Source organism: Bubalus kerabau, chromosome 5 (genome assembly GCF_029407905.1).
Source record: "Bubalus kerabau isolate K-KA32 ecotype Philippines breed swamp buffalo chromosome 5, PCC_UOA_SB_1v2, whole genome shotgun sequence".
Taxonomy (NCBI): Eukaryota; Metazoa; Chordata; class Mammalia; order Artiodactyla; family Bovidae; genus Bubalus; species Bubalus kerabau.
In genome coordinates this window covers 127,279,922-127,306,373 of record NC_073628.1, presented here as the reverse complement: position 1 = coordinate 127,306,373, position 26,452 = coordinate 127,279,922, and the positions used below count along the sequence as shown (strand labels likewise).

The window sequence follows — 26,452 nt, the reverse complement described above, 5'->3', positions numbered from 1 at the left end:
CCTCTCCTTACATCTCCTTCATCGGCAGGCATTACCACTAGCGTCCCTAGGAAACACCCAACCCCTGCCCCGGTATCTTACACCACACTAAAGGCCTACTTACCTGAGTTCCTTTTACCCAGAACATTATGTCTGGATTTTAACAAAAAGTATCAAGACATACTGAAAGCCAAAAAACACAGTCTCAAGAGACAGAGATAGACCTAGATATGGCAGGGATATTGGAATTATCAGACCATAAATTTTTAAAAATATGATTCATACGCTAAGGGTTCTAATGGATAAAATAGACAGCATGCAAGAACAGACAGGAAATGTAAGCAGAGATGGAAATTCTTAGAAAGAACCAAAAAGAAATGCTGCTGCTGCTGCTAAGTCGCTTCAGTCATGTCCGACTCTGTGCGACCCCATAGACGGCAGCCCACCAGGCTCCCCCATCCCTGGGATTCTCCAGGCAAGTACACTGGAGTGGGTTGCCATTTCCTTCTCCAATAAAAAGAAATGCTAGAGATCAAAAATACTGTAACTGAAATAAAAAATGCCTTTTTATGGGCTCCGTAGTGGACAGGATACGGCAGAGGACAGCGTTTCTGAGCTTGGGAACATGTCAATAGACACCTTCAAAACTGAAAAGCAAAGAGAAAAAGACCAAAAATTAAAGTAAAACAGGATGTCTAAGGACTGTGTGACAACTACAAAAGGTGTAACAAATATGAAATGGCAATAACAGAAGGAAAAGAAGGGGAAATGGAAGAAATATTTGAAGCAATAATGACAGATAATTTCCCCCAAATTCATGTCAGACACCAAACCACAGAGAGTGGAAACTCAGTAAACACAAAGCAAGATAATGAAAAGAAACGGAAAAAAAAAAAAAACCCACTTAGGCATAGCATCGGAGAAGGCAATGGCACCCCACTCCAGCACTCTTGCCTGGGAAATTCCATGGATGGAGGAGCCTGGTAGGCTGCAGTCCATGGGGTCGCTAAGAGTTGGACACGACTGAGCGACTTCACTTTCACTTTTCACTTTCATGCATTGGAGAAGGAAATGGCAACCCACTCCAGTGTTCTTGCCTGGAGAATCCCAGGGATGGGAGCCTGGTGGGCTGCCGTCTATGGGGTCGCACAGAGTTGGACACGACTGATGCAACTTAGCAGCAGCGGCAGCAGCAGCAGGCATAGCATATTCAAACTGCAGAAAATCAAACAAAAATTCCTCAAAGAATCTGGGGGAGGGGTGAGGGGGGTGGTGTGTAGCTGGTGGGGGTGAGGGAAAATCATAACCTATTAGGAGGAAAGATAAGAATTACACCATAATTCCACTCAAAGACCACACAAGCAAGAAGAGAGTAGAGTGAAATATTTAAAGTGTTGAAAAAGCAAACACCAAACTAGAACTCTATACCTTGGAATATTATCTTTCAAAAGTGAAAGGATAAATAGACTTCCTCAGATAAAAATTGAGGGAATTTGTTGCCAGCAGAAATGCTTTGCAAGAAAAGCGTATAAAGAAGATATTCAGAGAGAGAGAAAGTAGTATCAGTCATAAAGTTGGATCTACTTAATTAAAAAGAATACTGCATACTGCAGAAGGAATAAGGGAAGGTACAAGAAAACTTTTCTTATTCTTAATTGATCTGACAGGTAACAGCTTGTTCAAAGTAACAGCACCAATGTATGATAATGTGTGTATGTGTGTGTGTGTGTGTGTGTGTGTATAAGTGCTTATGTACACTTATGAATAAGTGAATCACAAGAATAATACAAGGGACACGACAGAACAATTAGAGGAGCATTTAGTTACAAAGCACTCGCACTGCTCATGAAGCAGTATGTTACAGGGTATGCATGCTCAGTCGCTTCAGTCATGTCCAGCTCTTTGCGACCCCACACACTATAGCCTGCCAGACTCCTCTGTGCAAGGGATTTCCCAGGCAAGAATACTGAAGTGGGTTGCCATTTCTCTCTCCAAAGGATTTTCCCCACCCACAGTTTACAGCGGGCCCTCTAAATCCATAATTTTCATGCCTGTGGACTCAACCAAGTGCAGATCAAAATACTCAGAAAAAGAATTCCAGAAAGTACCAAAAAGCAAAACTTGAATTTGTTGCTCCACCAGCAACTATCTTCACAACAGTTACATTATATTTACAACTATTTACAGAGCATTTACATTGTATTAGGCATTATAAGTAATCTAGAGATGATTTAAAGTATATAAGAGGATATGCTTAGGCTATATACAAACACATGTCATTTTATATAAAAGACTTGAGCATCCATGGATTTTGGTATTTGTGAGGGGTCCTAGAAAAAAATCCCTTGTGGATATCTAGGGATGACTGTATTTGAAAGTGGACTTGGATTACCTGTAAATGTCTACTGCAAACTCTAGGGCAACCACAAAAAAAAAAAGTAAAAAAGGAAGTATAATTGATATCCTAAGGAAAGAGAAAAAAATAGAATCATATAACATGCTCAGTTAAAACCATAAAAGGCAAAAAAAGTGGAAGACAAAATAGGAACACAGAACCAAGGACAACAAATAAAAACCAGCAACAAATTCTGTAGATATTAATCCAACTTTAAGCTGATTTTAAAGTGATTATCTAACAATAAACACTTTAAATGTCAATGATTTAAATAGGCCAATTAACACAGGGATTATCAAAGTGGATCAAGAAATAAGACCCAATTATATGCTGTCAATAAGAAACCCACTTTAAATACAAAGACACAAGTAGATTAAAACAAAAGGGTAAAGAAAGATTTACCATACTAATGCTAAGCAAAAGAAAGTGGGAGTTGCAATATTCATTTCCGACAGACCAGAAACTTTACGGCAAGAAAAGTTATCAGGGATAAAGAATGGCATTACAACACATGTGTCTTTTTCAATGATGATTTTCTCAGGGTATATATGCAGTAGTGGGGTTGCTGGGTCATATGGTAGTATTATTCCTAGTTTTTTAAGGAACCTCCATACTGTTCTCCATAGTGGCTGTTATCAACTTACATTCCCACCAACAGTGCAGAGGATTCTGTCTTCTCCACATCCTCTCCAGCATTTATCATATGTAGATTTTTTGATGTTGGCCATTCTCATTGGTGTCATTATAATTTTGATTTGCATTCTCTAATAATGAGCGATGTTGAACATCTTTTCATGTATTTATTGGCCATCTGTATGTCTTATTTGGAGAAATATCTATTTAGGTCTTCTGCCCATTTTTTGATTGGGCTATCATGTGTAAAATAGATAGCTAGTGGGAAGCTGCTGTATAACACGGGGAGCCCAGCCTGACGCTCTGTGATGACTTAGAGGAGTGGGATGGGGGAGGGGAGGAAGGCTCGACAGGGACGGGATATATATATAATTATGGCTGATTCATGTTGTTGTATGGCAGAAACCAATACAACATTGTAAAGCAATTATCCTCCAATTAAAAAATAAATTAAAAAAAAAGAATGGCATTAGATAATGATAAAGGAGTTGGTTTTTCAAGAAGACATAACAATCCTTAATACGTAGGCACCAAGCAACAGAGCATCAAAATATTAAATACCTGAGGCAAAAACTGAAAGAACTGAATACCTGAGGCAAAAACTGATAGAATTGAATACATGAGGCAAAAACTAAAAGAATTGTAAGAGAAATAGATGAATCCATTATGATAGTTAGAGACTTTAACAGCCCCCTAACGGAAACGTGCAGATCCAGCAGGCAAAAATCAGTAAGGGCATTGTTGAACTCAACACCACCATCAATCAAGTGGATAAAAAGGACATCTATAGGCTATTTCCTCTAATAGTAGCTGAATATACATTCCTCTCAAGCCCACATGCAACATTCGCCAAGACAGACCACACACTGGGCCATAAAACACAACAAATTTAAAAGAATAGAAATCAAACAATGTCTGCCCTCAGATCACAATAGAATTAAGCCAGGAATCAGTAACAGAAAGACAGTTGGAAAATCACCAAATACTTGGCGATTAAACAACACTTCTAAATAACACATGGGATCAAAGAAAAAAATCTCAATAGGAAGTTTTAAATATTTTGAACAAACTGAAAATGAAAACACAACCTATCAAAATTTGTGGGATGCAGTGAAAGCAGTGTTTAAAAGGAAATTTATAGGATTGATATATTAGTAAAGAAGAAAGATCAAAAATCAATAAACTGAGCTTCCGTCTTAGGAAGCTAGAAAAAGAAGAGTAAATTCAATCCAAACTAAACAGAAGGAAAAAAAAATTAGAACAGAAATCAGTGAAATTTAAAACAGGAAACCATTAGAGAAAATCCAGAAAACCAAAAGTTGGTTCTTTGAAAAGATCAATAAAATCCATAAGCCTCTAGCCAGGCTAATTAAAATTTACTAGCCCCTGGGAGAGGACCCAGATGTTTGCCTCATACTGCCAGTCAATCAGCACTTACTCATGCCAGACAGGTAGACAAAAACACCAACATCATTTCCTTTCTTTTATCCATTTGATCAATTAAGAAAAAAAAAACCCCACTTATGAGCATCTACTATGTGCCAAACACGGTTTTAAATGCTTGGGACACATCAGTGAACAGTAAGTACAATAAATAAGTAAACTGTATAGCTGCCCTAGTAGCTCACAGGGTAAAGAACCTGCCTGAAATGCAGGAGACCTGAGTTCAATCCCTGGGTTGGGAAGATCCCCTAGAGAAGGGAATGGCAACCCATTCCAGTACTCTTCCCTGGGAAATCCCATGAACAGAGGAGCCAGCCAGGTTACAATCCATGGGTTCACAAAGAGTTGGTTGGACACGAGTAAGTGACTAACAATTTCAATTTCAGAGTATATCGGGAGATGTTAAGTGGAGAATAACACAGCAGGTTAAGGAGAGGATTACGAGTTATGAGTATTTGTTATTTTGTTATGAATGTTTGCATGTGTGTGTGTGTGTGTGTGTGTGTGTGTGTGTGTGTGTAGGCAATTTATTTTATTTATTACTTTTATTTTCTTCCCTCTTATTCCTTTATCATCTAACACAAGACATACTGATAGGAATTAAGTTTATATCACACTGTTTAAGTTACAGGATGTCAAGGATCTCATCCAAGGACTTTGCATCCTCCTCTGGGGGAGGGTTGGTATGTTTTGATTATATGCAAGAGAATGGATACAGGTATATGTATGGCTGAGCCCCTTTGCTGTCCACCTGAAACTATTAATATCACAACATCGTGAATCAGCTATATTCCAATACAAAATTAAAAGTTTAATTTAAAAAGATAAGAGGATCATATCAGGTGGAAGTATGACTTTGTTATTGTCTTTCAGTCAGTTCAGTAGCTCAGTTGTGTCTGATTCTTTGTGACCCCGTGGATTGCAACACGCTAGGCTTTCCTGCCCATCACCAATTCCCAGAGTTTACTCAAACTCATGTCCATTGAGTCAGTGATGCCATCCAACCATCTCATCGTCTGTCATCCCCTTCTCCTCCTGCCTTCAATCTTTCCCAGCATCAGGGTCTTTTTCAAGGAGTCAGTTCTTCCCATCAAGTGGCCAAAGTATTGGCGTTTCAGCTTCAGCATCAGTCCTTCCAATGAATATTCAGGACTGATTTCCTGTAGGATTGACTGGTTTGATCTCCTTGCAGTCCAAGGGACTCTCAAGAGTCTTCTCCATTACCACAGTTCAAAAGCATCAATTCTTCGGTGCTCAACTTTTCTCTTTATTTGGAGATTAAACATGGTTTAAGGAAATGTGTACAGGTGCCAAATTGACAAGGAATAAACCATAATGGTTAGTTTCATGTGTCAGCTCGGCTAGGCCATGATACCCAGTTGTTTAATCAAACACTAAGTGCTTCTGTGAAGATACTTTGTAGATGTGATTGACACCTACAATCAGTTGACTTTTAGGAAAGGAGATTACACTCTATAATCTAGGTGGTCCTCATCTAATCAGTTGAAAGGCCTTAAGAGCAGAACTGAGGTTTCCCTGAGAAAGAAGAAATTCCATCCATGGACCTCAGCATCAGCTCCTTGCAAGAGTTTTCAGCTGGCCAACCTGCCCTGTGAATTCTGTACCTGTCCAGCCAGCCCCCACCGCCACATAAACCAACTCCTTGCAATCAGTCTCTTCAGATATAAATATCCTACTAGTTCTTGTAACTCTTACCGACACAGATAGCCACAAAAAGAAAATGACATTTGAGCAAAGACTTGCCATCGGTGAAGGAGCTGCACACAGATATCTACAGGCAGAGCAAGCCTGTGCTGTAAGAGGAACAGCTGGAACGTGGCTGGATGGGAGTGAGCCAGGTGGAGAGCAGCATGAGAGGAGGGAACTTTATTAACCAAGAGCAGCATCAGGGACAGACAGAGTGCAGGCTGTGAGCTGAATGGTCTCCTTTTTTTTTTATCATAAGATGAGCCCACGTCATGATAAAAATGACGCTACCGTCATCCAAGGTCTCACCTGCTCTAACATGACACAAGTGAATGTCCCCATTCCCACTATGGGCAGAAGCTTTTGGCTGCTATACATATAGGGACATCTTCTGTAGTCAACTCGTTAGACATTCAGTGCACATGTGCAGAGCACCCACTGTCAGCTGCACCACGCTGGGAGCGTCTCCCTCAGGGGTATGGGAGCCAAGAGGCAAGTCAGGAAGCACCCTGCCTTCTGCACACAGATTAAGAACTGACGGGCCACCACCAGGCAGAGAGACAGCCAAGACATGTCATCTTTGGATATGATGGAAATGTGCTGTATGGAAGGTGTAATGCTCTTAATTGGTCTTACTAATTAACTAGACCTTACTTGGTCTAGTTGGGAAAAATACCAGGCACCACCAAAGGGAGATGAGAGTGGTTTGCATGCAAGACTACCAAAGACAGACAGTAATCATGGGGGTGCACTGAGCCTGATCAAATATCTTGTTCAGGCTTCCCAGACTCTCACTTGTCCCAGCAAAAGGAGGAACACCACCACCATGAGTTTTCCTTACTACAAAGGTTATGGAAACAACTGTAATATTAAGTATATTTATTATCCAGGAAAACTTTCGTAATCGGGCTTCCCTGGTGGCTCAGATGGTAAAAGAATCTGCCTACAACGCAGGAGACTTGGGTTTCATCCCTTGACCAGGAAGATTCCCTTAAGAAGTAAAGGGCTACCCACTCCAGTATCCTTGCCCAGAGAATTCCATGGACAGAGGAGCCTGGTGGGCTACAGTCCATGGGGTCACAAAGAGTCAGACATGACTGAGTGACTAATGCTTTCACTTTTTTTTTTTTTTCCACGTGTTGATAATTATATAAAATGAAGAAAAGGCAATATAAGCCACCTTAAATGCACATATTGATTCCTAGATACATCTCAACTCCAATAAAGTGAAAAAATACATTGCTTAGGCTTGAGGAAATAGAATATTTCTTAAATACAAAGAAGAGTTAAGGCAAACCCACAAAAATTATAACAATGTTACATGGTTAGTGGGATTCTAAGTGATTTTTATTTTCTTTCTTTTGGTTTCCTGTATCTTCTTTTCCTATAACAGTATGCATTGCCCAAACAGCAAAGGTTTATAAGTAAAGCCCCCTTCATATATATGGCACTACTATCTCCTTCCCGAGAGTCAACTGACATCTTTTATCTCAAGTAATTTCAAATGGAATTTGCAGTTCCCTTTTACATGTGGGAAAGTACAAAGCTCACAAGAGTTAACTCACTTACCCAGAGTCACACACTGTGGTGTGCAGCTCAACCAAGACAAGAGTCCTGAGTCCTGCAGGTCCCGTCCAAGCCAGCACCCTCCCTGTGGACCATTTTCTCAGCCCAGGAACCCCCTGAAGTGAGGGGAGGGTTAAGCTGAGCTAAGCCCTTGCCCTTACCTCAGCCAGACGGGAGTGCTTGTGGACGTTCTCGCCTTTCTGCACGCTGGGAGCCAGCTGCTGCAGGACACCCCGGCTGCTCGTCAGTGCTCTGGTCAGCCGAGCGAACTTCCCCCAGCCTGGAGCATGTGGAAGACAGGAGAGACAGGTTCACTTGGGTCCTGGAGGCACTCGGACATTCACACCACGAGTTACACTATCAGATGCAGATTTCCACCCTCTTGTGCACCCATGAGTCACTCGGCCATCCTTGCCATCAAAACTCGCTGCTCAGAGAAGCCCCTGGACATGCTGAAATCTGGGCAGCGGTGGACTTTTCCTTTGTACTTTCACTTGATCCTAATCATAGCTCTGTGGTGTAGGGAAGGCAGGTTTTAATAGTAGCATTGTTTTACAAATAGGGAAACTGAGGCACAGAGTGTCTAGGCAGGTAAAGAGTCTAGAACCCAGATCAGTCTACTCTGGCCCAAGGCTTTTCTGCCAGACAATACTAGGCAATCAAGATATTTCTCTGATTGTATGGCTCAGGCTGTTCGCAAGCCCCATGGCATCTGATCCTAGCAGAGACCAAGCTGGTTCTAGGTTTTAAATAACTAGACAAGCTAGTCAAATGGTCATTCCATGTACTACATTCTCCAAAGCCAGGGGAATAAGAAATGAATTTAACCCCTGGAGAGGTGGGGAAATAATACTGGTTGATTTTAGTCTGCTCTGGGATGAGGGAAGGATAGTTGATGGCATGTAGGTCCCCTTAAAACTAGAAATTCAATGAGCCTAGCACTGAACTTGGAGTAAAGAAATACGGATATAAGTCCCAAATCTGCTTGCTTGTGACCACCAACAAATTGCGTAAGTCACCTGGGCCTCAGTTATCTCATCTGTAAAGTGGAACTTAAAACACTCTGCCTGCACGCCTTAAGTGCAGGCTGCATTTTCCTGGTAAAGCAAACTAAGTTCAGCACTCCGAGTAGCAGTGGACTAAAACACTGTCTTGAGGCCTCCTTGGCCCTTTGGACTCGCTCCTCCAGGGGAAGTAAAACATTGGTCTTTTTCTAATCCTCCCACTCCATACTCCAAAATCTAAAATGAACAAGTGATCTTTACTAAGAATTTAAGATGCATGAGGGATGTTTTAAAGGTCCCCAGAGACAACTGTGCATTCCAACATCCAACAAGCCTTCTGCATCAAACTTATGACCACGGCAATTGTCTCATGAGACCCCTGAAAGTCTGCAGGGGTTCTCCAAACCAGGCGTGGGCTAGGAAGCGCCAAAGACCTGGATGGGGGTGTACATTAAATCAACAGAGCATGCAACTATTTCTACATGACAGCGAAAAGCAAGACTAGGCAATATTATATTTTATCCTTTAGAGGCTATAAGTAGTCTGCCTAGTAGCAGAAATCTCATTTACCACATTTTACCCTGGAGCACCTTTCCAAGACAGACTGAGAATCCAGAGGACAATGAAGTCAACCAGAATGATGGCTCTTTTTTTTTTTTCTGCACAACCTTTAAGGATCATAATCTGTACAAATTTTTGTCAATATAGCAAGAATAGCAAATCAGGTCTTTTTTATCTCTTCCAGAAGTTCTGGGCTATAATAAAAGGTAGTGGCATTTTCATCCATCCCAATGCCATTAAGCCAAGAAATGGGACTTGCTGGGGTCAGTGTGAAAAGAGGCTCACGGTGGTCGGGCTGCGGGGAGTCCTGCTGGTGTTGACAGGAGGGGACAGCCCAGACTCTCCAGGGGTCTTTGACATCTTTCCCTAAATCAGCCATTTATGAAAGTGCTCATTGGAATTCGCTTGTGTGAACTGTGGGCTAGAATATTTTAAAGTCTCTTTTGGAGTCAGGCTCACCTTCAGCTCAAAACAAAGTGGGAAATGAATTCTGCAAAGCTCTTCAAGAGGAGAAGAAAGTATATTTTCCAGGTGGGGGGAAAATAGTTGTGCACGTAAACATCAGCAAGGGCTCTGCACACCCCCCATTCAGTCCTACCCATCCACCACCACCACCACCTCCACCATGATCTACACTCTGGGAGCAATGATAAGAGGGACTTGGCAGGGCAGATATCCCAGACCCTGCCTGGCAGGGCTTGGGATCCTGGTCCATCCGATAGCATGGCACAAAACATTAAAAGAAAGATTCCTGGACTTTTGGGCATTTCCCCAGGCCCAAGCTAGTCCCTCACTCTAGCCCTGATTCTCTGCTCTCGACTGACTGTGAAGGGCACAGGAAGGCAAATGGGTGTTGGATGGGGAAACGGACAGGCAGCATGAAACCCTCCATCGCATCTCTACCAGGACGGGCAGACTCTGCCTCTTCTGAAGGGAGGCAATAAGTCCTTTCCCAAGTTCCACCCCCAAGTTGTTCTTTCTGGGCCCCAAAAACTTTATAATAGGAATCATGCCGAGCCAGATGGAAGAACATCATTCATTCACATATTAATTCCAAACATAACGACTATGTACCATCAAAATGCCAAGTACCAGGGATGCTAAGATGAGTAAGGTACAGATTCTGGCCTCAAAGGGCTTGTATTCTAGTACAGAAAGCTGATAAGTAAATTAAAAACCATGATATAGTAAGCTAAATTCTGTAACACATGAGTACAGGATGCTATGGCCAAAACTGTCCAGAGAAGGCATAACAAATCCAGGCTAAGCTATCAGGGAGGCTTCCCACAGGAAGTGATACTAGAGCAAACTTTGCAAAGATGAGTAGGAGCCAGCTGAACTCAGGAAAGAAAAGACAGACAATCCAACGCAGAAGGAACAGCACCCACGAAGGCAGAAAAATCATAGGGCAGAGTAACATGTCAGTGACAAGGAAGAGCTTCTAAATAGCTAGATGAATGGTGCATGGCATGCAGAGGGGAGGAGAATGCAGGCAGTGGCTTGAAGTGATGCTAAAGAGGTCGTCAAGGGTCAGACCAAGAAGAACTTAGGTGCGAGAACTTAGATGGCAAGTTAACAAATTTGAACTTCAACCTGAAATCCAAAGGGAATCCAGTAGAGGAGTTTAAATATGGTGGGGGCATTTTAGGAGAGAACGGCAGTATGGGAGTAGATAACAGATAGAAGACCAATCAGAATCCCAGACACCATGAGGGCCTGGACCAGTGCTGTGGCCTGAGCCAGGAGACAAGGGGAGATTTGAGAACAGCTGCAGAGGTAGAAGCAACGACTGCAGAAGGAGAGAGGAGGCGATCCAAGTGGCCTCTGGGTCCCCGGTTAGGGTGACTGGGGTGATAGCCATACAATAAGATTGCAAACATGGGAGAAAGTAAGTTAGACTGAGACAGACAAGTATATGACATCACTTATGTGATGTCATATCTAAGAAAAAAGATACAAATGAACTTATTTACAAAACAGAAACAGACTCACAGACATAGAAAACAAATGTATGGTTGCCAAAGGGGACAGCGGAGACGAGTTAGGAGTATGGGATCAACAGACACACATCGCAATACACAAAACAGATAAACAAGAAGGATTTACTGTACAACACAGGGAAATATATTCACTTGTAATAACCTATAATGGAAAGGTATCTGAAAAAGAGTATGTGTGTATATACATTCATATATTAATATACTGAATCACTTTGCTGTACACCTGAAACTTCCATACTACTGTAATTATACGTCAATAAAAATTTTAAGAAAACACAGAAGAGAAGAAAATGAGTTTGGTAGAAGAAAAACGTACAATTTGAACCAACAATGTCCCTTACAGCAGAGCATCAGGAAAAACACTGCTGGAAAAAGTCAATTTCCTATTGTCCAAGGGGCCACCTGGGAGAGAATAACTCAATCTTGTTAAGGGAAGTCACTTCCACAAGGAAAATAAGGTAGCTGGGAGACCCTCTGCCTTCAAGGAAGCCTTTCCCTGATGCCACCTACCCCCAGCCCAATCACTGGCTCCCGCCCATGTACCCATATTTGCCTTACGCAGACTCCCATTAGATTATTGGTTAGGCTTCATTGTTCTTATTTGCTTACCTGTCTGCCCATCTCCCAAATAGACTATAAGGAGCAGGGTCTCTGTCTTACATTTCCTTAGGGTCAGCGTCGATCATAAAGCCAAACATCCCCAAAGACACCCAGTAAATGTGTATGCTGAATAAACGTGGATGACAAACAAATTGTTTTCTCCCATTGTCCTATTTCTGTCTGGGTTTCCAGTAGACATAAAGTCCCAAAGGAAAAGTAGCCCATTTTACAAACTCTGTTCAGTTTTAGGAGGTATTTCTGCACCCACCCTTCCAATTATATCCCATTTGGGAGTTCAACAGGGAACTGAGCTCAGATGAAGAAATCCCCAGCTCAAGGTTCTTCTAGCTCTGTCTTAAAGGTCACCACATGGCAGGTAGGGCTGGGTATGTCAGGGGATGATCAAAGCATCACACAATCAGGCAAGATGAGAAGGGTGAACAGGAGGGGTGGGGGAAGCATGAATGGAGAAGGACAGGAGAAGGGGAACGCAGTTTGCAATCTAACAAGCAGCTAGAAAGTATTCACCGAGTCCTTTCTCCATTCTCAGTAAGGACAACCCTCTCTCCCTTACTTGAGCCCACACTGGATACTGGCTTCATCTGGGGTGAGTCCCCCACTAGGCTGCTTAAGCCCATACATCCCTGTATCCTCCCTAGGCCAGAAGAGATGGTTCTAAGAGGAGTTGAAATTCCAGCTCCTCCCAGGGCAAGTCCAGAGATACTAGAAAACACAGACCTAGAGGCCCCTCCCTGGGAAAGCACGTGGGGGCGCTTAGAACAGAAGCTGCAGAAGCTCCTGAAAGCACCCTGGGGGACGGAGGCCAGGACGCAGGCGCATCCTGATCTGAAGAGCCACGGTGTCCTTGAGAGGAGCTGGCGCCATAACCCAACGCCCAGCAGGGAACAAAGGATACAGCGGACCTCCAGAAAGTGCGGGCACTGCCGAGGTGTCCTCAAGTCTTCCTGCCCCCAGATCGTTCTCCTATCGATGTACCAACACCCAAAACTCTAGGATGGCTTCTTCAAGCAGAAGTCATTACATCATCACCTTCCAGTCATCCGAAGTGCAGAGAGAGAAAATGTGACTATTGAAGGGGGTGGGGGTCCTGCACTTTGTATCCATTACTCTCTCTCTTCCCTGAGAGCACCTCATATGCACCCCACGTGAAGACTCGTGGAGAGGGGTCAGCAGTTAGGGCAGCTTGCCAGCACCTTCAGCCCTGAATATTCTATATCTTTGGCCTTTAAAAATCTTCAGAGTTTTACATTCATTTTGTTGTCCACTCTTGGCTCAATTTTAACCCTAAATTTAGAAGTAAATGTGTAGATCTTTGAAAATGAATTCGCTCCTTTAATGTGAGATTATTCCGTGAGGTAAGAGAGCAAACAAGAGGGATGACTCATTGTGGGGTAAACAATGTGGAAAAAACCTCTGAGCCCTACACTCTAATTCTTCTCTACCCACTTGCCTGGTTTACAAGGGCGGATTCAACAGAGAAAAACACCCTGCAGCCCACTCCCAATTATCCACAGTAATAGAAAAGCAAGAGATGGGGAACAAATGAAACCCCAGAGCGTCCCTGAGTCTCATTTCAACCAAGAATTCCCACCTACTCTCTCCTTCAGCCTTTAAACACACACACATGCACACACACCAGAGCTGTTACCAAACAGCAAACCTAGCTTGACTTTCATCCCCTTGCTCCGTGCCATTTGTGGGCACTTTTTTTTATCAGAGAACAAGGGAAACAGCCAAAAGATGAACAGGAAAGAAGAGATGAGGCAATCAGGGGTCTAGATAATTCATGAAAAGGGTCATGAGAACTGATACACTAAATAAAGGAGGGGGCTTAGAGCGTACCCAGGGCCCGTCACGTGATTGGAGCTTAGGCGCAAAGGGGAGTTACTTGGTGTCAGATGCTAAAATAGTCTCTCACCAATGATCCTGTGTGTTCTCCCCTTTGTGGGCTGTTCATGGGAAAACGTTAGGCACCAACTGGCTTCTCGAATTACTGTTAGGGTACACCCATCCCACTCCCAAGCCCCAGAATTAGGCACAAAGCCATCAGAAAAAAACAAAGTCATTTTAAAGACAATTTAAGCATAGCTGACTTTAATGGGAAAACATCTCATATTGCTATGCTAAGGAGCAAATACCTGGCGATTTTCTGGGGGTTTCAATTATCCATCCTTCCATTACACCTCAAAAGTGAATTCTATGGGCTTCCGTGGTGGCTGAGTGGTAAAGAATCTGCCTGCCAATGCGGGGTACATGGGCTTGAGCCCTAGTCCAGGAAGATCCCACATGCCATGAAGCAACCAAGACCATATGCCACAGCTATTGAGCCTACGATGTAGAGCCCGGAAAACGCAACGATGGAACCCACCTGCTACCACCACTGAGGCCCACACGCAGTACAGCCCGTGCTCCGCAGCAAGAGAAGCCATCACAGTGAGCTCACACGCCACAACTAGAGAGACGTTCCCACTCAGTGCAATTAGAGAAACGCCCGTGCAGCAACGAAGACTCAGCGTGACCAAAAACAAATCTTTTTTTCTTTAAAGATGAATTCTACGCAAGCCTGGGTCACCAACACTCAGACTTTTTATGCTAATTGAGGCGTTGCACTGAAAGCGCAGCTGGACCGGCTGGAATCTCGCAACGTAAGAACACTTCCAAGGAGAAATGTCAAGTCAGGAGAATCACCCAGTCCGATGGCAGTGTATTTTCCATCTACAAGATGTTTTCCTACCGTTATATTGGACCTTTGCCGCCAGAACTGCAGTTTATAGACTTACAACGAACAAGGCCTGGAGAATTATCATGCTCTTCCATCATCAACAGACTAGTATAAAATCTGACCTCGTCCTAAACAGACCACCAAATCCATGTGGGTCAGGGGCACGGTGACATGACGAGTGGGAAGGTCTAAACATATCTGCCATAGCATTTGAAGTGGACAGGCTTATAAAGTCCCGTCTTGGAGGAAACATTAAACATGATCCACTATCTGCATTCTTATATTGAGGGATAAAGAGTGTGTACTTCTGTGTGTGTGCATACATGTATATATTTTAAATTTTTAGGAAGCAAGCTGCATATTACTCCTATGTATTTCATGGACAAAGAGAATTAATATCTGGTTCCCTTGGCTAACAGGGTATAGGGTGTGCGTGTGTGTACAAAAATTTGTATGCACAAGGGAAAGGCATGACTGAAGCAGGACAAATGAAGTGGAGCATTTTACGCCTGAAAAATAAACCTCAGTGAGTCTCCCCCCATCAGTCTGATTATCTCTTCTTTCAGGCTCCCCGAGAATGCCATGTGGATCCCCCCGTGGGGGGTGCTCTAAGTTGACTCAGCCCTTCCTGCTAAACAATCCCTTCACATCACCTGAAAATGTTCCAGTGGTGATGATAAGAAAACATTCTGACTCGACCGCATTCCTAGTTCACATTTTTCAGAGAAAATTTGCAAAAATAAGTGTCAAAATATCAGATTATCTTTAAAATGCTATTTATGTGTTTACCCAGTTAAAAAAGCGAACGGCCTTTCTAGATGGCGACAGGATGACACTCGTCCTGAGTGAGCCTGTCGCCCGGTGATGGCTACTGCACTGAGAAATCTTCAAGTCAGAAACCAGAAATCAGGGAGTCACAAATCTGCAGGAAGAAAGGAGACTGCAGGGGGCTGAGACAAGTGGAGAGACTTTATTTACATCTGCTCTGGCCTTGAAACCCAAAGGCAGGCTATTGTTGATTTATTGAGCTATAGATAGTAAAAAAAGAAAAAAAAAAAAAAGGATGCAGTGGTATGCACAGCACTGTGCTCTGAACTCTATAAAAAGGAGCGTCCAAACGTGGTAGGACTTTATACGCCCTCAGAGGACACAGCCCCAGAGGAGCAGCCATGGAAAGCTTTTTATTTCTTCCTTTCTTGCCACTTAACAATCACAGTTTTGTCATGTCAAGGATAACATGCCCCAGTTTTACTCTCCCTTGAACTTCACTCCTATCTCTCTGCTGCATCTCAGAAAAATGCAAGGAGCAGGGTCTCAGGTAGAGCTGGAAAATCAGCCGCCAAGCCAGGAAATACTGCCACGAGAAAGAGCTCCTGGCCTCTTGGCTCTCCTGGAAAAGAGTGCTCTGGCACCTCCTAATTCCAGACTTCTGGGTTTGACAGCCTGATGGGCTGGACCACTTCAGGAGTATCGCTGTTCTAGAAATCCTGAGCTGTCTCCTCTCCTAGGTCCCCAGTGTTATTCAAACAATACATGTATGTGATACGGCTGAGGTGAGTGCTAAAATCTGTGGTTCCCGAGCTGATTAAATGACCCATATGGGAATGTTACCGAAGACACTGGCCTCATTAATGTCATGTTTCCAATGAATTAACCAGCCACAGACTTAATCAACCACAGAGGTAGCGATGTGCTAAAATCTGCTTTAACACTCTGAAAATGCTAGAACTCGAATTTAAAGAAGTGTATATAGAAGTAAGATGAATGTGGTCATGAGCTGCTCATTTGGGTAACTGACATCTGCCATGTGAAAACCTGCAAAGGTTCCAAAGATACCAGAGGTGCCCAATTACCTTCTTCTGTCTACTTGGAAAGGGTTAATCTACAGAGGTATGAAACTGATTAAAATGCCTTCCTAACCAAAGCTTTTTTCCCTCACTTTCTTTCCCCTCAATGCATTCCGGAATGATACAATGCTTTACCCAACACAAATTAAAGTTTAAATCTTGGTCCTTGTTCAGAGACTGCTGTGGCAACCGCAAATTCTCTGTAACAAAGAGTCACACTATAGGCAAAAAAAAAAAAGGTTTAAAAGTATTTGTACAAATCAGAATTACAAACCTTTACATGAATCATCTTCAATCGGCTGTTTGAAAGCGGTTATGTCACTGAAAGTGCAAAGAAATAAAACCACTTTATCCTGTTCGTTTCGAATTGGAGCAATTTTCACAAAGAACCACACAGGTGTCCCTGAAAGAAATACCAAAAGGTTGGTCAGTAATCTGCACTCTCATTAGAGGGACTAACATAAGGACTTGGGAACAGATCAGTACAAACATTAATTCATTTTTTGAATAGCTTCATTCCTTCAGGTTCTGGGGTTTTACACCACTAATTTTTCTTCTTGCTGGAATAAAAGTTTCATAGTAACTACTCAGTGGAGGAGGTTCTCCTGTTCAAATAATTCTGTAAGTACAGATTTCTTAACCCTTGTCAAATGGTTAGAAAATGGGTTGGAAATCCCTCCTGATCTTACGGAAGTAACTAAGGTACAGAGACCTAAAGACTTACCTTAGAGCATATAGAGATGAAGCCAGGAGTGGGGGCCAGTTGGGTAGAGCCATCCATGGTCAGCAGACCACAAAACTCAAATTTCCATTACTAAAGACTCCGGTGCCAAAATTTGGTTTGGGAACCCATCAGTGTGACTCAAATGCTTAATTCACCATAGGCTAGAAACTGTGTTTCTAAGTCTTTCTCCCCAGAATAAAAATCTCAAAGGTTCAACATGATGGCAAAAGAGGACAGACTGAGAAAGGCGGAAAATCACCACAATGATTCTCCTAGCCAAGGCTTCCCTAGAAAGGGAGGTCTCCAGAGGGAGGAATAAACGAGCTCTCCCAAAGCACTGCCCTAAACCCCAGAAGGAGAAGATGAGCAGGGTTCATGTGACTGACCTCTCAAAGAGGTCACCTACTCAGGGATCTATGGACAAATACCTGCACAAAATTAGTCTCTGGCTCCCCCCCAGAAAAAATAAGGAAAAGAAATAGATGTTTTCTATCTATTGAGGACATCATAGCAAGATGCACCAGTCTCTCCTGTGTAACAAAACCAAATGCAGCACAAAGCAACGGTAGGTTCACCCCACCCAGTTCTTGTACCCAGCTCCTAAAACAGCATCTGGCTTAACAGAACTAAACAACTATTTGGCTGGGATATTGCTTTACATACCATTTTATAACCTTTTTCAAACTGAAATACAGTAGATATTTCTCCATGTTAAGTCTTAGAGAAGCTTCCTTTGCACAAGGCACTAGGCTCAGCATTTTACCTTTATTGTTTTATTTTAGGAGATGACAAGCGGGTGGAAATACATTCTCAATTGGTCACCGAGATCTCTCTGCCTATAGTCGTAACAAACTCTACTATATGACACGGACAGACAGACACCTCTGATTAACACTTGGATTAATCAATTTAACTTTCATATGTAAGTATGAATAACCCCACCATGTATGGTCAAACAGGCAGCAAATGGATCAGACAGGACTACGTTTTTCTTAAATTTTGATTGTCTATATATTCATCCACAGTTCATTTTAAATCTCTATTGTCCCTTCCCTTTATACCTACCAGTTTCTGGGTATTCTTAGAATACACCACAATGTCACCCTAATAAAAATGTGTTTTGAAAGAAAAAAATCCACCTTACAAAAATCAGGAGTTTTTGGCAGTCCAGTCATTAGGACTCCATGCTTTCACTGCCAAGGCCCAGGGTTGGATCCCTGGTTGGGGAACTAAGATCCTACAAGCTGCATGGCGCAACCAGAAAAGAAAAAAAAAATCACAGAGTAATTCCAAAATCAAGAAATATATGGTCTCTGAATTATCCATGGTTTTTGGAAGGCCTGTGTTACTATTCCTCCCAGGATGCTCCTTAGAACCTAAAGTGGATTTTAACCCACTTTCAATTAAACAACAGAAAACTCAAGAAAAATTGAGCCTACGTACACACAGCTCTCAGTTGTATACTAGCTGATATAACAAAGAGAAAAACAAAAACAAAATACTTTTCTTTTTGCTCTAAAGAAAACTAAGCTAAAAGCTATATTCTTTCAGCTGGGTAAATGAGAAAGCACACCCGATTTATCAAACCAGTAATAAGTCAGAAGAGAGGCCCCCACTCACGCTGTCTCACGCCAGGAGCCTGGTCTCGCTGGAATCCCCAGAACCACTCCCTTCACAGCTGCCGCCTGTGGGCCTTCCACGGGGCTGCACCAGCTGGCCTGGTGTCTACAAACTTGTTCCAGTTGGGGCTGTGCCATCTAATCTTTATGACCACTTAGACTGCTGACACTAATTCACATCTCCCAGGTCACACAAGAGCCACTGTATCTGTCATGTTGGGGGGCCTTTTTCATTTTACCATAGTTCAAGCTTCTCAAGAACTTTCCCCCATTTCTATATCTTTAAAGCTATGTGCCCATCTCTCTACCAAATGGCCCATTGCTTCCTTCCAGAAATGTTCCCTGCCTAAACATATGCTATTCTGATCATTTCTTTTCAATATCTAAATCTGTTTCTTGTGCCAAAAATTCATATAGTCAGTATCTATTACTTTAAGAGTTCCTCTCCAGCTGATCACCTAGGCTTGTTGAAGGTGGGAACCTGGTCCAAGGGATTTCCCAGGCAAGAATACTGGAGTGGGTAGCTGTCCCCTACTCCAGGGGATCTTCCCCACTCACGGATCGAACTCAGGTCTCCTGCGTTGCAGGCAGATCCTTTACCATCTGAGCCATCAGGGAAGCCCTCCTTTTCCCATACCTGGTGTTTTTTGTGGAGGGACATCTTTCACTGTAACACTCCAGACCTTTCCCCTGGGTTGGCAATATGGGGGATAAGAACTGGACATGTGTAGTCTGGCCACTTTTTCTCCTCTGCTGTCTTAAGAGATTAGGGAGCATTCTACTCTATTTCCGCATTCTATAAATGTTAGGGGAGAGGTCGGAGGGCAGGGGGATAGCTGGCAGGAGAAGACTGTGGTTCTCTCGCGTTACCTGTGTGAAATGAAATATTTCCTGCCATATCGGTGCGCAAGAAATGTCACAGCCAGCAGCGTTTCCAAGCCACCATATGTGAACGAAAGTGTTAGTCACTCAACCGTGTCTGAATCTTTGTGACCCCGTGGACTGTTGCCCGCCAGTCTCCTCTGTCCACAGGATTTCTCAGGCAAGAATACTGGAGTGAGTAGCTATTCCTTTTCCCAGGAGATCTTCCCAACCCAGGGAGTGAACCCGGGTCTCCTGCATTGGCAGGAGAATTCTTTACCATCTGAGTAGATGAAGGCTCCCAAAAGGGCCTGCAATCTAGCAAATGCCGTCACCCCAACAGTGATTGCTGAAGAGCTGAGGGGCTTAGTAGAGGCAGGATGTGAGAAATCAAAAAAAAACAAACAGGGTTTGGCCCTCGATAGCTTACGTACATATGAACGGAATGAATTCAGTGAGCCCAGAGCTTGCACCTTCTCTTACATAGAAGAACGCTAAATCCCTTAGCTTGATATTTGGTTTTCCTTACAATTTAGCAGTAATCTTTGATGGTCAGACTCCCTGCCCTCTTTGTTGTGAACTTATATATAACCTGACTCCCACTCCCATCTTCTCAGACAAATTTTCTCAGGACTACTGAGATTCTGCCTCCTGGACTTGGAGTCCCTAACATTCCCACCAAATAAAATAACTCTCTACTTTCAGACTGTGACTAATTTTTTCTTAGTCAGCAGCTGTGTTGGGTGGATAAGTCTGTATGATTCTAGTATTCACTTTTTAAAACTCACCTTCCCATAGATATAAAATACATCCTCTAGGACCAGATATACCAGTCATAAAGGTGATATTTGAACCTTCCTGATGCCTGAATTTCTCTCAATTGCTTCTGATCACGGGCAGGGAAAGACAATGTTGTGTACTGACACTCATCAAACCCTAACAGTTAAGGACTATTTCTTTAGGGCTCCCTGATAGCTCATGGTAAAGAATCGCCTGCCAATGCAGGAGACATGGGTTCGATCTCTGGGTGGGGAAGATCCCCTGGAGAAGGAAATGGCAACCTGCTCCAGTACTCTTTCCTGGGAAACCCCATGGACAGAGGAGCCTGGTGGGCTACAGTCCATGGAGTCGCAAAAGAGTCAGACACGACTTAGCAATGGACAACAGCAATGTGCTCCAAGGGCAGGAGGCCTGATCTCTTCCTGTCTCACGGTCCTACATCCCTAGTCCAGTGTCACCCACGGGGTCACATGAGGTGACTATGCTGCTCAGCTCCAGGAGGTGCCAGCCTGGAGCTGTGAAAGCCCAACAAGCTCTAGGAATGCCTGCTGAATTTCAAAGAAAGACATCCTACTTCCAGTTACTCAGACCTGCCTCTCTCTCTCTCCCTCAGATTATCACTAGCCAAAAAATCTAGGAAAGCAAGAAGAATGGGTTCAAATTTTTCATTTCTGAAATTTTTCCAAAAGAGAATATATGAGTCCCTCCTAGGTAGCACAGACCAGTCATTTCAACCTTTCACTTCATAGGAGTGAAGCATTTTTAGCTAATGAAACATTACTCAAAGTCTCAATATGGGAAACAGCTCTTTCAAGCAAACATGAAATATCCAGAGCCTAGAGCCCCACCCACTCAGGTTCCCTTACACCCTCCACATGCACCCAGGGTATATTCAGAAATGTTTTGTCTCCATTCAGATGAAGACCTGTCTGGGGGCAGAGGCCTGAGCAGTTGGCCTCTGGGGATCTCTTCTAGAGCCCCGATTCTAGAGCAGGATTTATTCCCTCAAGATACGAGAGAGACAATGTATGCACAAATACACACACACACACACACAAAATCAGCAAGAGGTTAAAATTCTGCCTCCTCACCCAAGTGGCTACCATGGGAAAACCAAGAAAAGCAAGTACTTAATGTTTTTTTCTGTGAAAAGAACCAAGGGTCAAAAATAAACTTTCTATTAAAGGAAGATCAATACACAAATCCAGGAGAAACACATCCCACTGATGGCAAAGGCTTCAGCTCTTTTCTGGCTGAGGACGCGCAGTGGAAGGGCCATTCCAGGTTAGGCTCCTCCTTCTGGCCACTCTGTGACGGTCACCCCTTATGCTGCTCCCTTGCGTTGTGCACTAATGAACCTGACAACCTAATCTCACCATAGAGCTTCTCAACCACAACAGTCAGATAACAAAACAGCAAGGTGCAGGTGTATGACAGGATTTTTGGCCTCCATCAGTCTCCCTCCGACCCTGGACATCCTTCCAGGCACTTTACATAGCCAGACATCCAGGCCACATTCAAATTTAGATGACATGTGTGCGTGCTAAGTCACTTCAGTCATGTCTGACTCTTTGAGACCCTGTGGACTGTAGCCTGCCAGGCTCCTCTGTCCATGGGATTCTCCGGGCAAGAATACTGGAGTGGGTAGCCATTCGCTTCTCCAGGGGATCTTCCTGACCCAGGGATCGAACTCACGTCTCTTCTGTCTCCTGTCCTAGCAGGCGGGTTCTTTACCACTAGCACCACCTGGGAAGCCCCAGGTCACATTTGAACGCAACAGAATCCACCAAGCCACTGTGACTGGCTCTTGGGAAGGGCTGCACGTGCTGGGCCACTGGGATTAGTCCAGAAACTAGAGAATAGCAGTCTGCCCTGGGAAACAGACCAACAAGGTTTTGGTCAACTTTACTGAGACAAACGACAAGTGTGAAGATGAGACAGGATAGGGGAAGTAGTGACCACTAGTCTTTAGGACATCTCATTCAGAATCCCAAACCCTCTGTTTGAGCCCCACCTTGACTTATTGTATGCTTTGGCCATGTCACTTGAACTTCTCTCAGAATCAGTTTCCTTATTTGTAAACGGGGATAATGGATCTACTTTAGCGTGTTAGTCTACGTTAGTGTAGCAGATCTACTACTTTGGTGTAACACAGTAGATGTATGTTAGATCTACTTTTGTGTGTCAGAGTCCTGTCCGACTCTTTGCGACCCTATGGACTGTAGCCTGCCAGGCTCCTCTGTCCATGGGATTCTCCAAACAAGAATACTGGAGTGGTTTGCCATTTTCTTCTCCAGGGGATCTTCCTGACCCAGGGATTGAACCCGGGTCTCCAGCATTGCAGGCAGATTCTTTACTGTCTGAGCCACAGATTGACTTTAGATTAAGTTGAAATGCCTGATACATGGATATATAAAACTATTACTTTCCTTCCTTCTTTCCTCATCTATAAGTTTGAAATGTTCAATCTCACCTCACAGGGGTGTTTATATGACTATAAAAGAGAATGTATCTTAAGGAGTTTAATGAAAATCCAAAGCTGCCTTCACCTGTTCCTAAGGAAAAGGGCCAGTCTCAACCATAACAAGGTAAAAGCTAGAAAATGCAATGCTTAAGTCTCAATGTAATTTAAATTTGATTAAAGAGCAAAACACAAAACCTCAATAAAGGAGAGAGTTACACTGTTTATAGAGGAGAAGATTCAGTTCTGTAAGATGTCAAACCTCTTCTTTTAATATATAAATTGAATGCAATTTCAATCAGAATCTCAATTGTTTCTTTTTTCATTTGTTTTTCTCAGAGCTTGATGAATTGACATTCAATTCAAATAGAAAAATAAAGGTGGAAGAACAGCCAAGAAATTTTTGAAGAGAAAACTAATGACAGGGATTACTTACTATAGTAAGTAGAAGCCAATGGCTTGACCCTAAAATAAGCAAAAATGAAAACAATAATATCATTTACTGAGTGCTTACAATGGGGCCAAACCCTGACACAGCATGGTTTACTTTTCACAGCTCTGTGAGGTGGAACTGTTACTGTGACATTAGCTTTCACTTAAATATGGAGAACCCAAGCGGGAAGGCGCTTTCCAAACCCACAAAGCTAATACGCTACAAAAAGATTCCCAAAAAAAAGAGGACAGACACAAATACATGAATGTGAGCATTTAGCGTTTTAAAAAAGAGCATTTCAAATTAGAAAGAAAGAGACTGATGATAACAAATAGTGCTATAAAAGTACCAGAAGGGAAAATGGAAGAATATTTTTATTATTTAGGCAAGGAGACGAGCTTCCTGAGTATTATATAAAGGTTAGAACCATAAAAAAAAAGAGTGACAAACATTTTTTAACTTACATATGGTATTTAAGTCTTTAATCAAAGAGAAAAAAATTTAAAGGTGGTATCAGAGAAGACTCTTGAGAGTCCCTTGGACAGCAAGGAGATCCAACCAGTCCATCCTAAAGAAAATCAGTCCTGATTATTCATTGGAAGGACAGATGCTGAAGCTGAAACTCCAGTACTTCAGTCACCTGATGGGAAGAACTGACTCACTGGAAAAGACCCTGATTCTGGGAAAGATTGAAGGCACGAGAAGGGAAAGACAGAGGATGAGATGGTTGGATGGCAACACTGACTCAATGGACATGAATTTGAGCCAACTCTGGGAGATGGTGAAGGACAGGGAAGCCTGGCGTGCTGCAGTCCATAGGGTTGCAAAGAGTCGGACATGACTGAGCGAATGGACAACAACAGGTATGGTATTTTAATTAAAGAGAAAAAATTAAGTCTTTAATTAAAGAGAAAAAATTTAATAGGCAAAATAGCTTTCAATATGTGTGTGATTTAGGATCAATATCCCTTATATATAAACAGCTTCTCATTTCAGTTCACTTCAGTCACTCAGTCATGTCCGACTCTTTGCAAGCCCATGAATCACAGCACACCAGGCCTCCCGTCCATCACCAACTCCTGGAGTTCACCCAGACTCACGTCCATCGAGTCAGTGATGCCATCCAGCCATCTCATCCTCTGTCGTCCCCTTCTCCTCCTGCCCCCAATCCCTCCCAGCATCAGTCTTTTCCAATGAGTCAACTCTTCGCATGAGGTGGCCAAAGTACTGGAGTTTCAGCTTTTAACATCATTCCTTCCAAAGAAATCCCAGGGCTGATCTCCTTCAGAATGGACTGGTTGGATCTCCTTGCAGTCCAAGGGACTCTCAAGAGTCTTCTCCAACACCACAGTTCAAAAGCATCAATTCTTTGGCACTCAGCTTTCTTCACAGTCCAAATTTCACATCCATACATGACCACTGGAAAAACCATAGCCTTGACTAGACAGACCTTTGTTGGAAAAAGTAATGTCTGCTTTTCAATATGCTATCTAGGTTGGTCATAACTTTTCTTCCAAGGAGTAAGCGTCTTTTAATTTCATGGCTGCAGTCACCATCTGCAGTGATTTGGGAGCCCCAAAAAATAAAGTCTGACACTGTTTCCACTGTTTCCCCATCTATTTCCCATGAAGTGATGGGACCAGATGCCATGATCTTTGTCTTCTGAATGTTGAGTTTTAACCCAACTTTTTCACTCTCCTCTTTCACTTTCATCAAGAGGCTTTTTAGTACCTCTTCACTTTTTGCCATAAGGGTGGTGTCATCTGCATATCTGAGGTTATTGATATTTCTCCCGGCAATCTTGATTCCAGCTTGTGCTTCTTCCAGCCCAGCGTTTCTCATGATGTACTCTGCATATAAGTTAAATAAGCAGGGTGACAATATACAGCCTTGACGTACTTCTTTTCCTATTTGGAACCAGTCTGTTGTTCCATGTCCAGTTCTAACTGTTGCTTCCTGACCTGCATACAGATTTCTCAAGAGGCAGGTCAGGTGGTCTGGTATTCCCATCTCTTTCAGAATTTTCCACAGTTTATTGTGATCCATACAGTCAAAGGCTTTGGTATAGTCAATAAAGCAGAAATAGATGTTTTTCGGGAACTCTCTTGCTTTTTTGATGATCCAGTGGATATTGGCAATTTGGTCTCTGGTTCCTCTACCCTTTCTAAAACCAGCTTGAACATCAGGAAGTTCACAGTTCATGTATTGCTGAAGCCTGCTTGGAGAATTTTGAACATTACTTTACTAGCGTGTGAGATGAGTGCAATTGTGCGGTAGGTGAGGAAGGGGTGGCGGTGAGGAGATACCCCTCATCAGAGGTAAGAGAAACCCAAGTAAGACAGTAGGTGTTGCAAGAGGGCATCAGAGGGCAGACACACTGAAACCATACTCACAGAAAACTAGTCAATCTAATCACACTAGGACCACAGCCTTGTCTAACTCAATGAAACTAAGCCATGCCCATGGGGCCACCCAAGATGGGTGGGTCATGGTGGAGAGGTCTGACAGAATGTGGTCCACTGGAGAAGGGAATGGCAAACCACTTCAGTATTCTCACCTTGAGAACCCCATGAACAGTAGGAAAAGGCAAAATGATAGGATACTGAAAGAGGAACTCCCCAGGTCAGTAGGTGCCCAATATGCTACTGGAGATCAGTGGAGAAGTAACTCCAGAAAGAATGAAGGGATGGAGCCAAAGCAAAAAGAATACCCAGCTGTGGATGTGACTGGTGATAGAAGCAAGGTCCGATGCTGTAAAGAGCAATATTGCATAGGAACCTGGAATGTCAGGTCCATGAATCAAGGCAAATTAGAAGTGGTCAAACAAGAGATGGCAAGAGTGAATGTCGACATTCTAGGAATCAGCGAACTCAAATGGACTGGAATGGGTGAATTTAACTCAGATGACCATTATATCTACTACTATGGGCAGGAATCCCTCAGAAGAAATGGAGTAGCCATCATGGTCAACAAAAGAGTTCGAAATGCAGTACTTGGATGCAATCTCAAAAACAACAGAATGATCACTGTTCATTTCCAAGGCAAACCATTCAATATCACAGTAATCCAAGTCTATGCCCCAACCAGTAACGCTGA

At 43.1% G+C, this 26,452-nt stretch overlaps 1 protein-coding gene across 12 annotated transcripts in view; it reads right to left on the bottom strand.

Annotated features, from left to right (window-relative positions):
• Positions 1-26,452, bottom strand: part of KCNH1 (potassium voltage-gated channel subfamily H member 1) — a 430,930-nt gene that overhangs the window by 360,221 nt on the left and 44,257 nt on the right. For all 12 annotated transcript variants that reach the window (XM_055583062.1, XM_055583061.1, XM_055583050.1 and 9 more), the window contains exons 4-5: positions 16,753-16,881; positions 7,885-8,003 (exon numbers count right to left, since the gene is read on the bottom strand). In XM_055583062.1, the coding sequence (XP_055439037.1) occupies positions 7,885-8,003; positions 16,753-16,881 (248 nt within the window). The remainder of the gene's footprint in view (positions 1-7,884; positions 8,004-16,752; positions 16,882-26,452) is intronic.